General features: G+C 41.5%; 1 protein-coding gene across 1 annotated transcript in view; it reads left to right on the top strand.

Moving 5' to 3' along the window:
• CDKL1 (cyclin dependent kinase like 1) overlaps positions 1-15620 on the top strand; it is a 63364-nt gene that overhangs the window by 38969 nt on the left and 8775 nt on the right. The window contains exons 4-7 of the mRNA XM_049767427.1: positions 10076-10148; positions 13205-13295; positions 13878-14078; positions 14686-14768. Coding sequence (XP_049623384.1) covers positions 10076-10148; positions 13205-13295; positions 13878-14078; positions 14686-14768 — 448 coding nt within the window. The remainder of the gene's footprint in view (positions 1-10075; positions 10149-13204; positions 13296-13877; positions 14079-14685; positions 14769-15620) is intronic.

The raw sequence follows: 15620 nt of genomic DNA on the forward strand, positions 1-15620 counted from the left end.
AATTTCACACAGGTTTCTTTTTTTTTCCTTCCCAGTGCTGTACATTTAGCTCCTTAGTTTCCTGGGACTTTTCTTGGTTTTATCTATGGAATTCCCTCTCCTTTCAATCTAGTTGGATTCACTACTTCTGAAATCACCTGCCTTCCTCTTTCTGGATTTCATTACTAATGTTGATTGAGCCCAACCACCTATAATTGCTTAATAACATAATATGGTATGGTGACATAATACAGTTCTACAGAAACCTAGCCCACAGACTTTTCTAATATTACCTTCCTCACTTTTCCTTGGAGCCAAATCATTGGGAGCACTTCGATTCTGGGAATGAAGTGAAGCTCCCTAAGCAGACAGGAAGAATTCTGGAAAGTCACCTTGGTGTAAGATGCAGAAGCCTGTTGCTCCTCCACTTCTAAGTAGCAGAAGACACAGATATAGCTCAAGAGCATGTGACTAGCTTGTGCAAGCCCAGAGTTCAATCCACAGTAGCCCATGGGCCCCCAAGCACTGCTAGGGCTAGGCCTGGTAACTCCTACATAAGGGTGTAGCCCTTATGAATAAATAAAGCAGAAAATGCGTTTTGTTCTGCCCTATTTTAAAGGAGTGTACAACTGAGCTGAGATTTTCTGTGGGCTATAGGAAAACAATTGTAACTCTCAGGAAGATAGCTAAAGATCCAAGGAAAACTCCCTGATTCTCCAGAGAATGGAGGCCTGCCTTCTGAGCCCCCCCCCCAACCCCCCATCTTCATCTTTGTTCTGTTTTCCTATTCTTGGCCTAGATCCCCATCTCTAGGTCTGCAGAGCTGGTATTTCCAGGAATAGATACATTCCTCCAGACCAGCCAAGCTGGCTCAGCTGGAACCTGCCCTGTGTCTTCCGGGCAGCATTTGCTAAGATGAGAAATTTAGGTTTGTGTGATGTTCAGTCATCTAATCTCAGGATGGAGGAGGGGAACCAGGATAGGGCTGACCTACTGAGTGATTTCTCAGAAGCACTTTGGATACAAAGGGGGCTCTTCCTGGCAGTGATGAATGAGAGATGGGGGGTTCCTTTCTTTCCTCCCTGTTCAGCCCTTCCCCACTCTGAGTTCAGTCACAACCATCATTTATTTAGGACAGATACAGCACTGTCAAATAAAGCGGCCACCTTAGCCAGTCTCCCTGATCTTGTGAAGACTTTTTTTTTTTTTTATCTTATGCCTTATATCATCTTATTTAAAATGGTATAAAGCAGGGGGCCAGCTGATGACAGCCTTCAACATTCCTGCCTCTTGAATCACACATTCCAGACTGGATGGGCTGCTTTCAGTGCCTAGAATGTGGTTATCATACTATCATCTCTTTTCACAATTCTCAAAGACTTTCTCACTGCTTCCCTCTTCTCTCAGTTTCTCAGTAACCTTTTGCCTGAGATCTTCTTTCACAGTTTTCACTCTTTTTTGGTGAGGAGCTTCTTGGGGAAAGAAAATGAAACATAAAACAATTATGAGAGATAGAATGAGAGAGAGAGAGTGTTTGCATGACTTAAGGAGTCTGTATTCTAGGCAGGCTGGAGCAGTAGAACATAAGGTTGGGTGTTTGCCTTGCTACAACTATCTGGGGTTCAGTCCCCAGTATCCCATATGGTTCCCTGAGAATGGTCTCTGAGTACAGAGCCTGAAGTTATCCCTGAGCAACCTCCAGGTGTGGCACCCCAAGCTCCCCCCCTAAGAATCTGTATTTTATCCTCATACCTGATTAATAATATCATTGGATATAGGTGTGTGGGAGTACTTAAATTGAGATGTAATATATAGAAATATGCTGATTTTAGATGTATTATTTGCTGACTTGATATATATCTATATTATAAAATGTTCACACTATTCTAAATTATGAAAATCATAAGCCTTGATATTGTGTGCATGTGTGTGTTTGTGTGTTGGGGAAGAGGATGATGCCTCTGCCTCACAGGAAATAGACATTTGGGTTTTTGTTGTTTTTGTTTTTGTTTTTAGGAAATAGAAGTTTAGTGTAACAAATAGCTGGAACTGTACCACACCACTTTTGTTTTCTTTTGGTTTTTGAGACACACTTAGCAATGCTCAGGACTCACTCCTGGCTCTTCGTTTAGGGATTAGTTCTTGTGAGGCTTGGAGGACCAAATAGGGTGCTAGGGAATAAATCTGGGTCAACTGTATGCAGGGCAAGTAACTTATCTGCTATACTAGCTCTCTAGCTCTGGATGTAATTTTTTTTATTTCAAAAATGTTCTTTTAATGACTTTTTTTTTTTTTTTTTTTTTTTTTGGTTTTTGGCCCACACCCGGCAGTGCTCAGGGGTTACTCCTGGCTGTCTGCTCAGAAATAGCTCTTGGCAGGCACGGGGGACCATATGGGACACCGGGTTTTGAACCAACCACCTTTGGTCCTGGATCGGCTACTTGCAAGGCAAACGCTGCTGTGCTATCTCCCCGGGCCCAAAGTTTTTTTTTTTTCTTTTTGGTTTTTGGGCCACACCCTTTGACACTCAGGGGTTACTCCTGGCTAAGCGCTCAGAAATCGCCCCTGGCTTGAGGGGACCATATGGGACGCCGGGGGATCGAACCACAGTCCGTCCTACCTTTTAATGACTTTTTAAAGATGATTCTATTACCATTGAGTTGTAGCAAGCAATGATAAGTAAATTATTTGTACCTGGCAAAGAGCCAGAATTGGTGAGAACCTAGGAAAATGATGGAGAGAATGTTATACTGATGGTGGAATTGGTGCTAGAGATTTTGTTTTTTTAATTTTTTTTATTTAGACATCGTGGTTACAAGGTTGTTCATAATACAGTTTTTCCCACAGGTAAAGCTGTTCATGGTTGAGTTATAGTCATACAATGTACAACAACCTTCACCAGTGAACAATTCCAGTCACCAGTGTCAACAGTTTCCCTCTCAGCCTCTCTGATGCCCTCTTTCCTTCCACCTCACCTTCCACCCACCTGCCTCTACTTCTCTCTCTCTCTCTCTCTCCTCTTCGTTGACACTGTGGTTTGCACTACTGTCAATGAAGGGGTGCCATGTATTGGATGTAATTTTTTAACTTAAACTAAATTTTAAGCACCATTTTTTATAAAATTGTTATAAAGTATGGTTTCATATATGAAGCATTCCAATACCACACCCTCCTCCAGTGTCTCTTTCCCTCCATCATTGTCCAAATATGTTATCTCAACCCCTAGCCCCCACCTCTTAATTTTTATGTTATGTTGATTCTCGGTTTGCCCTTTCTCGAGGAAAATTTTTTTAATTGTTTGATAGTAACTTTATATCCTTTGTCTTCTCTATTTTCTTTTTTTGGAGCTTCTGTTAAGTCAGTGTTGGGCTCCTGTTTACCCTCTTGTTTTATTATAGTTTCATGCTCTTATTTCATAGGGACAACTTTTCTCTTTTTTGAACACATCTGATTGTGCTCCGTTTAAACCTGGTTCTGCAATCAGGGGTCTTTCTTGGTTGGGCTCAGGGGACTATATGGATTACCATGGTATGAACCTGGACCAGCCATGTGCAAGGCAAACACCCTAGTCACTATTCTATCACTCTGGCATCATGGGAGCAACTTTTATTTTTTCTCTGAGGATGTCAATGTGCTCTTTATCTTCTATAATTTCCATTCTTTGAGGTTTTTTGTCTCTCTCTTTCAGTATCATATGATTTTCAGTTGTATGTCTGTTTTAGGGAATATTGGAAGTTTTAGGCTTCACTAATCAGGTCATTTATGAAGAGAATCCATTGTCAGAATCTTTAGACCTTTCATCCTGAGCTTTCCCCACCCACCAAAAAATAAATTTCATTATTTTGACTTTCTTTTTTTGGACTAAAGAGTCAAGTGTAGCTGCCAGCTTTTCCAGATCTTAGTGAAAACACCAGAAGTCTCCACATTCAACAGTTAGTATGTATGCTGGCATATAGTCTCCTGTTTTTGTACTCATGTCTAAGAGGTCCACTCATTCAAATGCTTTCTGTTTCATTCTTCTCTAGAAAATGAAACTCCAGCCTTATGGTAGATACAAGGAAGTGTACTTCTTTTCAAGGTACAAGAAGGAAGCCAGTCTGAGGACTTACAGTTTCTTTTTTTTTTTTTTGAAACTTTTTTCTTTATTTAAACATCTTAATTACATATAAGATTGTGATTAGGTTTCAGTCATGTAAAGAACACTCCCCTTCACCAGTGCAACATTCCCACCACCAATGTCCCAAATCTCCCTCCATCCCACCCCACCCCACCTGTACTCCAGACAGGCTTTCCAGTTCCCTCATTCAGTCACATGATTATGGTAGTTCTCTGTGTAGTTATTTCTATAGCTGCACTCACCACTCTTTGTGGTGAGCTTCATGAAGTGAGCTGGAAGTTCCAGCCCTCCTCTCTTTGTTTCTGAGGATTGTTGCAAAAATGACTTTTATTTTTCTTAAAACCCATAGATGAGTGAGACTACTTTGCATCTCTCTCTCTCCCTCTGACTTATTTCACTCAGCATGATAGATTCCATGTACATCCATGTATAGGAAAATTTCATGACTTCATCTCTCCTGATGGCTGCATAATATTCCACTGTGTATAGTAATCAGGCAAGAAAAACATATCAAGGGAATTCAGATAGGAAAGGAAGAAGTCAAGCTCTCATTCTTTGCAGACGACATGATACTCTACTTAGAAAACCCTAAAGATTCTACCAAAAAGCTTCTAGAAACAATAGACTCATATAGCAAGGTGGCAGGCTACAAAATTAACACACAGAAATCAATGGCCTTTTTATACACCACTAATGAAAGGGAAGAGAAGGAAGTCAAGAAGGCAATCCCATTCACAATAGTGCCACACAAACTTAAATATCTTGGAGTCAACTTGACCAAAGACGTGAAGGACCTAAACCTATTTTCTTTTCTAAATCCTCTACAACTGATAATTCATAGTAATAATCCATATCATCTCTTCTTTCCTTCATGGTTATTTTGTCACTATACTTGGAAAATAGGAAGAAAAATCTTAAATGTCCTTTCTTTGTTTCTAACACCGACTTCAGTGCTTTACCTGAGTAATTTCTTAGCTTTGGACATCCACAAAGAAAATGCAATGTTAAATTAATAATGCAAGGATTAACTAGTAAGGCTGTAAAGTCTGTTATACCTGACAAGACTGTCTAGGATCATGAGAAATGTTTCCATCTACCATGTAGAGAAACAGTGGGAAAGTAGTAAACATGAATAACATGCTTTTTCTTGTTGTGTATATGTGTATGCACAGATGTACAAAATAACTTACAAAAGATCAGAAAATGCTTACTTTCTAAGAATGTTAGTTTCTCTTTTAACGTAATAACATAAAATCATAGAGATGTTTAAGTGTACAAACATCCTAAAACTTTTATCTTCATGGGCCAAAAAAAAAAATGAGACTTGAGAAAAACTAAGTGACCAGCAAGGCCAAGTTAACTATGAAATGGAAATGAGGACACAGATATTCTAGCCACCAGTTCAATTCTCTTCCTCTCTCCTGTGCCTATTTCTAAGGCCAGACCTTCCAATGTACCCAATAACATGCTCTTTACCCCTGCCCCTCTTGAATAATAAAAAGAGAAGCAGTAGTCTTGAGTATAATTGGGGGTTTTAGATATTCACTTGAAGGTAGATATTTGAAGGGAGAATAAAATTGTTTTTCTGAATAAGGGCAATAAGCCAACTAAGTTTTGCAATCTGTCCTAAACCAAATGGTGCGGTGCCCTAAGGGAAAAAAAAATTTTAAAAAGCAGTGAAAATAAGATTATAATCATTTGAACAAACTCTTTGATAGTATATCTCTATTAAAATGTCCTATTTGCTCTTTCCAATAAACACTTATAATTATGAATTTAAAGGTAAATTTCTGGGGCCGGAGAGATAGCATGGAGGTAAGGCATTTGCCTTTCATGCAGACGGTCATTGGTTCGAATCTTGGCATCCCATATGGTCCCCCGAGCCTGCCAGGAGCGATTTCTGAGTATGCAGCCAGGAGTAACCCCTGAGCACTGCTGGGTGTGACCCAAAAACCAAAAAAAAAAAAAAGGTAAATTTTCATACCGTCAGTGTGACCAAGGCCTAGTTGTCCAAAATTGTTTCTTCCCCATGAGTAAACATTTCCTGACATGGATAAGGCCATGCTGTGAGCTTCTCCTGCAGAAATCTGTACCAAGGGGACTCCTGAGAGGTGTTCCACCAGCTGTGGTATGGGGTTAGAGGCAAATATTTTTCCCACTCCAAGCTGGCCATACATATTCTGGCCCCATGCATAAAGCTCTCCACCTTTTGAGAGTGCAAGGGAATGATAATCTCCACATGTGATCTGAATTATTACTTTTTCTTGTAAAATACATTGAAACCTTGAATGTTCTATTTTATAGTTGTACTCAAATGGTTTTCCATCAGAGGATAGAATCAGCATGTATTCTACTCCTTGGTCCATAGAATGTATCTTCATTTTTTTCCCTAGTTTAATGCATTTGGGCTTCCGGGCGCCGCCGCTCGCCACCAGCTGGTGCACCTCGACGCCGGCCCCGCCGCGCGCCAGCACCACGAGGCGCTCCCGCGTGCAGCTCATCTGCCGCGTGGCCTCGCACTTCCGCGACAGCGCGTCGTGCAGCGCCTTGGCGCCGGGGAAGAGCCAGAGCTGCGGGCCCTGCGGCTCGGGGGGCCGGGCCCCGCGCGCGCGTCCCGCTTGGGGGGGCCCGCAGCGCGCGCCGCCACGCGCCCGCCGCCGCCCCATCGGGGCTTCGCGGGGTTCCAGGGCCGCCTCGGGGCGCTCAGCGGCTGCTAGGACGACGGAGCGGACGAGCGGCCAGCCGCGGCGTCGGCGTCGAGGTTTCTCAGTTTCTTACACAGGTTGTCCACATTCCTCCTTCCTTCCAACTTTGTAGAGATCTTTACCGCAAGTTCCTGAATCTTCTAATATTCTAATACTTGCTTGGTGCTTTACTTTCCCCCTCTCCTGATTCGGTTTTTTGTTTGTTTGTCTTATTTTGTTTTGTTTTTGGGCCACATCTCATGGTGCTGAAAAGTTATTCCTGGCAGTGCTTAGGGGACCACATAGATTTCTGGGGATTGAACCCACGGAGGCCATATGCAAGGCAAGTGCCCTACCCACCGTACTATTATGCTGGCCCCACCTGGCTCAGTTTTACTATTTTCTACAATGTTTTCTTTGACATTGTAGATTTTATTAAAAACAAACAAACAGGGGCCGGAGAGATAGCACAGCGGTGTTTGCCTTGCAAGCAGCCGATCCAGGGCCTAAGGTGATTGGTTCAAATCCCGGCATCCCATATGGTCCTGCCAGGAGCTATTTCTGAGCAGATAGCCAGGAGTAACCCCTGAGCCTGCCAGGTGTGAACCAAAAAACAAATAAACAAACAAATATACCATAAAAATAGTGTAATTCTAGTCAGGTTGTGAGAAGAAATGGAATTTGATGGTTCTAGTCATTCCTCATCTGAATCCTTTGAAATGCTTTCTTCCATTCCCTCTGACTCTGAGAGCTGTCTTAATTTATCACATGCTCAACTTTGACCTCTTCTATTTCTGTATTCACTGCTTAAGTCATTCCTTCCATGGTCACTATACACCATCAATATGCTTATGCTCCCCAACCTATCTAGAGTCTTCTCCTCTGTAGCCAATAGACACCTCATCTTATTCATCCTCCCCAGTGTTTCCTGTTCAGTAAAATGCACCACCATCAACCTAGCCCTCAAGATAAAACTTTGGTGTCATTCCTTACTTCCTTATCTCTGATTTCCAATCTTCTAAAAAGTCCTGAAGAATTTTTAAAACACGGTCCAAGTCTAGCCACATCTTACCATTTTAACCATTACTTTCTAATGTTGGTGAAGTCAGAGAACCTTTCTGGACCACTCTATGTAAGATAGCACCCCTTCTAACCCTAAACCAATTTGTACTTTGTGCCTATCTAATTATAACTCCAATCCAACACCACAGAATAGGTTCTATCTCTCACTTCCATTGTTCTTACTCCCCTTTACAACAGTAAATAGCCTGTCTCCTAGAATTAATTTAAAGGGGGGGGAGAGAGAGAGAGAGAGAGAGAGAGAGAGAGAGAGAGAGAGAGTCTGAAGCCAAGTCATTCCAGAGAAAAAAAACACAATAAAAAAGTTGAAGGGAGTTGCCAGACAAGACAGTATTAGAATAGGAAATGAATTGTATAAGAATGTGCTCAGCCTGAGAGATTAATAATATACAATTTTAATTTATTTAAATTAGGGCCAGAGATTATACAGTGGGGCTGGATATTTACCTTCTGTGTGGGTGACCCAAGTTTGTTCCCCTGAAGCCCATATGATTTCCTGAGCCCATCAGGTGTGATCCCTGAGCACAAAGCCAGGAGTAAGCTCTGAGTATAGTCAGGTGTGGTCCCAAAATAAAATAAAATGTTTCTTTGGAGGCTTGAGAGGTAGATAGTATAGGAATTAAGTTCTTGTCTTGTAAACAACCAACCAGGGTTTGATACCCAACATCCTTTATGTTACTATGTGTGATTCCTAAAAAACAGAGCCAGGACTAAATATTGAGCACAAATGGGCATGGTGCAACCCTCCCAATAAATAATGAATAAAATGTTTATTTTGCATAATTTATTTTGGCAAATGATCTTAGAGAATAAATTTACCTGACACAGACAGATAAACTTCTAATAATACTCAATTAATACTAAAATATATTGTTTCATCTGATATGTTTCCTTAGTTATGATTTTGGAAGCCTTTTTTCCTAGCCTGATGAGTTTTTCTAGCCTTTGTAGCTACATGCCAGTAGACTAAGGAAGAGACTTTTCAGAGAAGCTACTTCAAGCTCAGGGTCATAGATCTGGTCCAGAAATGTTCCAGCTCCTCTTCCGGGAAGCAGCCTCTTCATTTCCTGCCTGCTGTCCCACTGTTCGGGCCTCCTACCATCTGCTGGATAGGATTTCCTGAACATCTGGTCCGTGACAACAGTGCCCCAAGAGTGCAAGGACTGGAAGACTTTGTGTGGGGGGGTGATTAAACACAACTACTCAAGAGTATTCTCCTTGGCTTATTTATTCCTACTGATAACCTCCACAGTATGGAGCCTTTGATGATAAAAAAAAATAAAATAAAATAAATTCACTGATCCCTGGCACCCATAAAAATAATAGCAAATAGTTAAATCCAGCCAGTGGGTGAGCTCTCTGAAACTGAATGTACTCTTTCCATTTCACACATTGCCTAAATTTGTTTCATGCCAAAGAGAAGGAATCTTTTTCTAATTTGCACAAAGGACACGCTGGGGTGTCTGATTGCCCTGACTACATACGCTCAGAACCAAGAAAGAAGTGTAATATCCAGTATCATCTTCAGGTTTAGAGACTCACAGTGAACAGGGCAAAAATGTATCGGGGCAAAAAAGATATGGCTGGACTCAGCTAGCTATCAAGAAAAGCTATGTGGAAAAGAACCAAGATACAGTTTGTGGAGTTTTAGTGATTATTATATTTTCATACATGGTGGGCAGAGTTGTAACTTAAGTTTGCTTGTAAAATCTTCATCACCTTAAAAAGTAAAGATGCTTAAGAGTCTTGAAAAACTATGTGTCCGCATATGGAAGTTCTGCTTCCAGACCATCAGTTTGGGGCATACTAAAAGAAGTAAACAGCATCTTTTGTGAATTCTATATGCTAAATTTCTACCAATCAAAGGCTCCTTAGAAAAATGGAAACCCAGGAAGTGACCCAGAGGTATCGCAGGAGTTGGAAGTAGGTGGTCATGAACACTGGTGGGAATTCCTGTGGGTTTTCATAGTTGTTTCCTGTAGATATTCATGGTTACGTGTCAGCACTGCTCTTAGCTTGCAGTCCCTGGAGTCCAGGATGTGGGGATCACGTTGTCTCTTTACTCCCGAATCTCTGGAATGAGGAACAAGATGACCTTGTGTTACCCAGGACTTTGAACTGCTTAAGTCTGTCTTGGTTTACTTTTTCCTCTTTTTTGAAACGTAATCTTTTGGCTACACTGGAGGTTATGTTTGTGTTGCTTTATTTTCTTCAGGGTGCCAGAACATCTCGTGAAGAGCATAACTTGGCAGACCCTGCAAGCTGTAAATTTTTGCCATAAACACAATGTAAGTCTCATGATTTCCTTTGAAAAAAATCAGAAGATTCCCATAAGTTGAGGTTCGACCTTTGTTCAAAGTTTATATTCTACTTTTGTGGGTGTAATTTTCCACCCATATCATCTTAAGTCTAGTTTGTGGGGTAAAGGTGGGGGGTGAGATAGGAAGGTGAATAGGGGCTAAAAATACCAACCTAAAAAAGTAAAAATAATTTGAAAATTATTTTTTAAAAATGTTGGAATATATCTGACAATGCTCAGGGGTTCTCGTGGCTCTACACTCAGGAATCACTTTTGGCAGTTCTCAGGGAAACATGGGGATATAATACAGGGCAAGTACCTTACCCTGGCCCCTCAGAAGTTAATAAAAAAACAAAACAAAACAAAACTATAATGCCAGTCTAGTCTTTCTTAGATTTCACAAAAAGATGCATTTTTATGATTTTAAGGAAAGAATTATATATCTATAGTGAATGGTAACAGTTTCATGAGCCAGAGAACACAGAGGATAGGACGATTTACCTTGCACACAGTGAACCTGAATTTTATGTGGTCCCAGCATTCTATATGCTTTCTAAGAACCACCAAGAGTAATTCCTGAGTATAGAGCCAGGAGTCACCTCTGAGCATTTCCGGGTACTCCCACCTCAACAACAACAACAACAACAACAAAAAGAAAGTAAGAGAACCCCAGATGCCATAGGTAGACTACTAAGAGTGCCAAGTCTATTACTGAAAGGCTTCTGACACTCCCACCTACAAATTGGGGAGAGGTGCAGCAGCTGGGGGAGCTTCCCTAAGGGTGTGAATACAGAAATGCTGGGAAGCCTATCGCTCCTACCACTACACTACATGCTTCCAACCATTGCCCCAGCACACATATAGGTCAGGTGCCAGTGTTCCAGCTTCACTCTGGCCCCACAGGAAAGCTGAGGGCAGTGCCTCATCTTACCAACTGCAGGGGCCCTTCAATATGTACCAGTGAGTTCCCTGACTGTTCACAGGAAGAAAACATGAATATACCAGACATTGAACTGAAGGCTCCAAGCTCTGCTCAACTGTAGCAGAGGAGGGCAGAGTGGAGTGTGGAAATCTTTTCCTGTAAGAGAGCAAGTGCTTAGCACTTTCCCTAGAGGAGGTTATAGGATGGGAAAGCAGACCGACAGAATAAAGGCCCTGCTGGCAAGATGAAGACTCCCCCCAAAAGAGCGTTCATAAACACCACATTTCCCTGGAGAGCCTCAAGCACCCTGTTTGGCTACATGAAGTTCGCCAGGGAGGGAGGGTGGGAGGAGGTGCAGGAGCTAATGAAAAATTTCTAGAACAGAAAAAAAGCACATTCTTGCTTCAAGCACTTCTGCCAGCAGGGTATTCACAGGGAGCCCATTTATAGTAGTTTTCAAAGCCTATTGTCTCAAGAGGTAATGCAAGTCGTGGGGCATATGCCTAGGATGGGTTAGGAGGCCCTAAGTTTGATCCCCAGAACCATACGCCACCCTCCCCTCAGGGTTGCCAGGATGAGCAAGCACTGAACCATCAGTTCTGCATTTCTGGGATACTGGGTGTGACCCCTGTTTAAAAAAAATATTATATATATATGAGTCCAGATTCAAAACAAATAAAGGAGCCCAGCACTATCTTTCTGGGAACCAAATTGATTGTAATTTTAAATATTTCAGAAATTGTTTTTCCAGAATAACAAATACCCACAGGGAACAGTGACACTGTGCTTTCACTTGAAAGAGTCTGCCTGCTGGGAGAATAACTAGGCCATCCCCGCCCAAAAAAACCTCACTCCAAATTATAGAAACAAAGAAACTCCTAGGGTTCCTACTGCTGCCAAAAGAGGGTCTTTTAGACTGTAGAGACCCAACATTCTTTTCTAGAGGAAGAGCTTGGAAGGGGAAAGCAATATTTCAACCTAACTGGTTTTAATAAAAGCATTAATTTAATGAATTATAATCCAATCAATAATTGTTATTAATATAATTAATTTAAATTATTGATTTAATGAGACAATCATATGAGATAGAGGAAGATGTATTTGGGCCACACTTACCACCAGTGCTCAGACTTACTCTTGGCTGTGTGTTCAAAGATCACTTCTGCAGACTTGGGACCATAGATTGAACCCAGGATTTGAACCCAGATTGGCAGTTTGCAAGGAAAGCACCTTACCGCTCTGACCCCCATGTGAAGAATTTTTAAATGTCCTTCTCATGATATCACCCTGTTAACTATACTCAGCCATGGTTTTGAAACCAGAGGTGATTTGAGTCTCAAGTACAGGACGGGGTGGATCCAGCTCAGAATCCTTGACGTGTGTGGGACGGGACTGACACCTAGTGACTCTTCCCAGAGGCTGAGCACTGCTGACTGGTGTTTATCTTGTCAGGACATATGTCAGAGCTGGAAGGGAGGCGCCTGTTGGCAAGATGGAGGTCCCGCCCTTCTCTTCCCAGCTTATCTCAGCAGGCCCAAGGCCTGTCCTGTTTACCAGCCCATTGTGTTCTGTTCTTCAACAACTTCTGTTGTGCACCAACTTGTAGTCTCTACAAACAAGATGCCAGCCTCACCCAGAACCTTTTATGCATTTCCTTTCACCCAGAGGTGTCAGATTAATGAATTCTGAAGTGCTAGTTAAATACAAATTTCAGATAAGTAATCCTAATTTAGTTAGACAGCATAGTTGCACTGGAAAAAAAAAGGTGTTTATCTAAAACCAAAATTTAATGGGCTGGCCTATGTTATATGCTTCATTTGTTGTCCAACTTTCCAAGTTTCATTTTCTTTTTAAAAACCTAATGTTTTGGGGGGCACCTTTGGGAGTCTGGACAATTCAGGTTATGGTATGTATGAAATATATTTTAGGCTACTCCATTGCATCCTATTTTCTAAAAGATCTGTAAGAAGGCTCAAACCATTTCTCTAAGACTTGTTAACTATTCATGTCTTTCATTTACCTCATATATTAATCTTCCTTAATAATCTGTTTTGATTTTTTCAAATATACCCCATATATTAATCTCCTTAATAATCTGTGTTTGTTTTGAATTTTGCAACTAGTGCATACACAGAGACGTAAAGCCAGAAAATATTCTCATCACAAAGCATTCTGTGATCAAACTTTGTGACTTTGGATTTGCTCGGCTTTTGAGTAAGTATATTCACATGATCTTTACTGAAATGAAAAAGGCAGAGTCTTTATAAGATAAGGCTCTAAATGCTACAGAAAGCTAGTTTCTGTGCAGATAGAGTGCATGTTTGTTATGAATTTCAGTTCTCTATTTACTAGAAGATATAGACATCTACTAAAATATCTGTAACTAAAAATGATGCTGCTATAAAGTGGTCATTTAAAAATGTTACCCTCCTGGTTTCTTCCCCTTTTGACTAAAATAGTTCTTTGCAGAAGTACGTTTTAGAAGAATGGTTTTCAGATTTGGACACAGCTTAGAATCATCTGGGAAACAATCAACTCCAATGCAAAAACTCTTCTGATAGTTCCCAGATTTTCCCTCAGGGTTTTTGTTTTTTTGGACTGAATTAGGACCAAAGCATCAGGAATTTTTTAATTCCTTATTCCAAATGACTGTAATGTACAACCAAGAGTGAGAATTGCTGCTTAAGAAAGGTCACTGATGGACCCCATGCTTGAGTTCTTAAATTTCCACCCTCTTGAGTCTTGATGGCAGGCTTTCACTACACTCTCTGTCTTCCATGTCCCATCATTGGCCAGCTGGACCCAGCGACTACTACACAGACTATGTGGCTACCAGGTGGTACCGATCCCCAGAGCTGTTGGTGGGGGACACACAGTATGGTCCTCCAGTAGATGTTTGGGCAATTGGCTGTGTATTTGCTGAGCTGCTGTCAGGGCTGCCTCTGTGGCCAGGAAAATCAGATGTGGATCAGCTCTACCTGATTCGGAAAACCTTGGGTAAGTGGCATTTTTGTCCTGTCTTTGAGAAACTGGATCGTTTTCTATATGTCAATGCAAGGCAGACCCAAATTCCCAGTGTTAGTCAATACCCTTTACGGTGATGGAAAAGAGAAACTCTCAAACCCTGAGTCAAAAAGCTCCAGTAAATGTGTCCACCTTTTCATAAAAAGAATAAACAGTTTTGAGTGTATCTTAATTGTTAAAGAAAACTGACATGATTCTTTCATCAAACATAATTTGGATCAAGTTAAACTCTGCATAATGATGATTGCAACAGTATGCTCTTGACTTGGCCCAGTGCAGGGAGTTTGGATTCTACTGATGAAAAGCTTGTTAGGTAGAAGGCACTAGTCAAGTAATAGGCTAATATACTCTTAACCAGATCCTTGGGATTCGAGGCAGTCTTTAGTTTCTGTGCTTCATACAGTGCTTTGTCCACGATCGGTCTCAGTGTAGGTTGTTGATGACGGTTGCCTTCTGATTGGAAGAAAAAATTGCTAACTTTGTAGGTGTGGGTACATACAGCATCAATTCGAGGGAAAGCCACACACACCAGTGCTTGCTAACTGGTCTCTCTTTACTACCTTCTTTTTCTTGTTTAAAGGAGATCTCATTCCTAGGCACCAGCAAGTGTTTAGTATGAATCAGTACTTCAATGGGGTGAAAATTCCAGACCCTGAAGATATGGTAAGTGATCTATTTTGGAATCTGAATGTTAAGTTACTGGGCATTTATGTGAGTTGCAAGCAGATGAGGTTTTAGTAACTTTAGCTCTCTGGCGCCTCCCTGCACAGGACGTCAGTCTAAGAGTAGAAGAGAAAATTGGAGTCAATAGATGGCAAGACCTTGGCCTTCAGGGATAATTCAGAGACTGCTGATGGCAGAGTTTAGCCAGCATATTTAATAGGAATGCGGAGCTGCCGGTCCTGGCCTTGCCTGCCCCTCATCATTTTCGACTGAGAAAAGCAGTCAGCTTTTAGACAATGACTCATCCAGGAAAATCCAACATCGTCCAAATCCCCTTTCTGTGCTCTCACTCCCCAGGCCCTAGGAGAAAACAATAATTTGTTTGCTTGGCCAACCTCACTCTGATGCTTGTCATCTGTGGTAAAGGGAGAAATATTCATTCTTTAAAAATGATTTTTTTTGTTTGTTTTTTTTTTGTTTTTGGGTCACACCCGGCAGTGCTCAGGGGTTACTCCTGGCTCTATGCTCAAAAATCACTCCTGGCAGGCTCAGGGGACCATATGGGACGCCGGGATTCAAACCACTGACCTTCTGCATGAGAGGCAAACGCCTTACCTCCGTGCTATATCTCTGCCCCCCCAAATGAAAATTTTTGACTGTACGTACCCTTCCAGGATTTCTCCCCAACAAAGCCATTCACTAGTAAAGACCGTAAAATAAAGCATTCTTTCATAGATAACACTTCCTAAATGTTTAAGTAAGGAGCTGATTATATAATCTCTTGGGATTAAGGGCCACATCAGCAGTACTCAGGGCTTATTCCTGGCTCTGTTCTCAAGGATCACTCCTAGT

Source organism: Suncus etruscus, chromosome 2 (genome assembly GCF_024139225.1).
Source record: "Suncus etruscus isolate mSunEtr1 chromosome 2, mSunEtr1.pri.cur, whole genome shotgun sequence".
NCBI lineage: Eukaryota > Metazoa > Chordata > Mammalia > Eulipotyphla > Soricidae > Suncus > Suncus etruscus.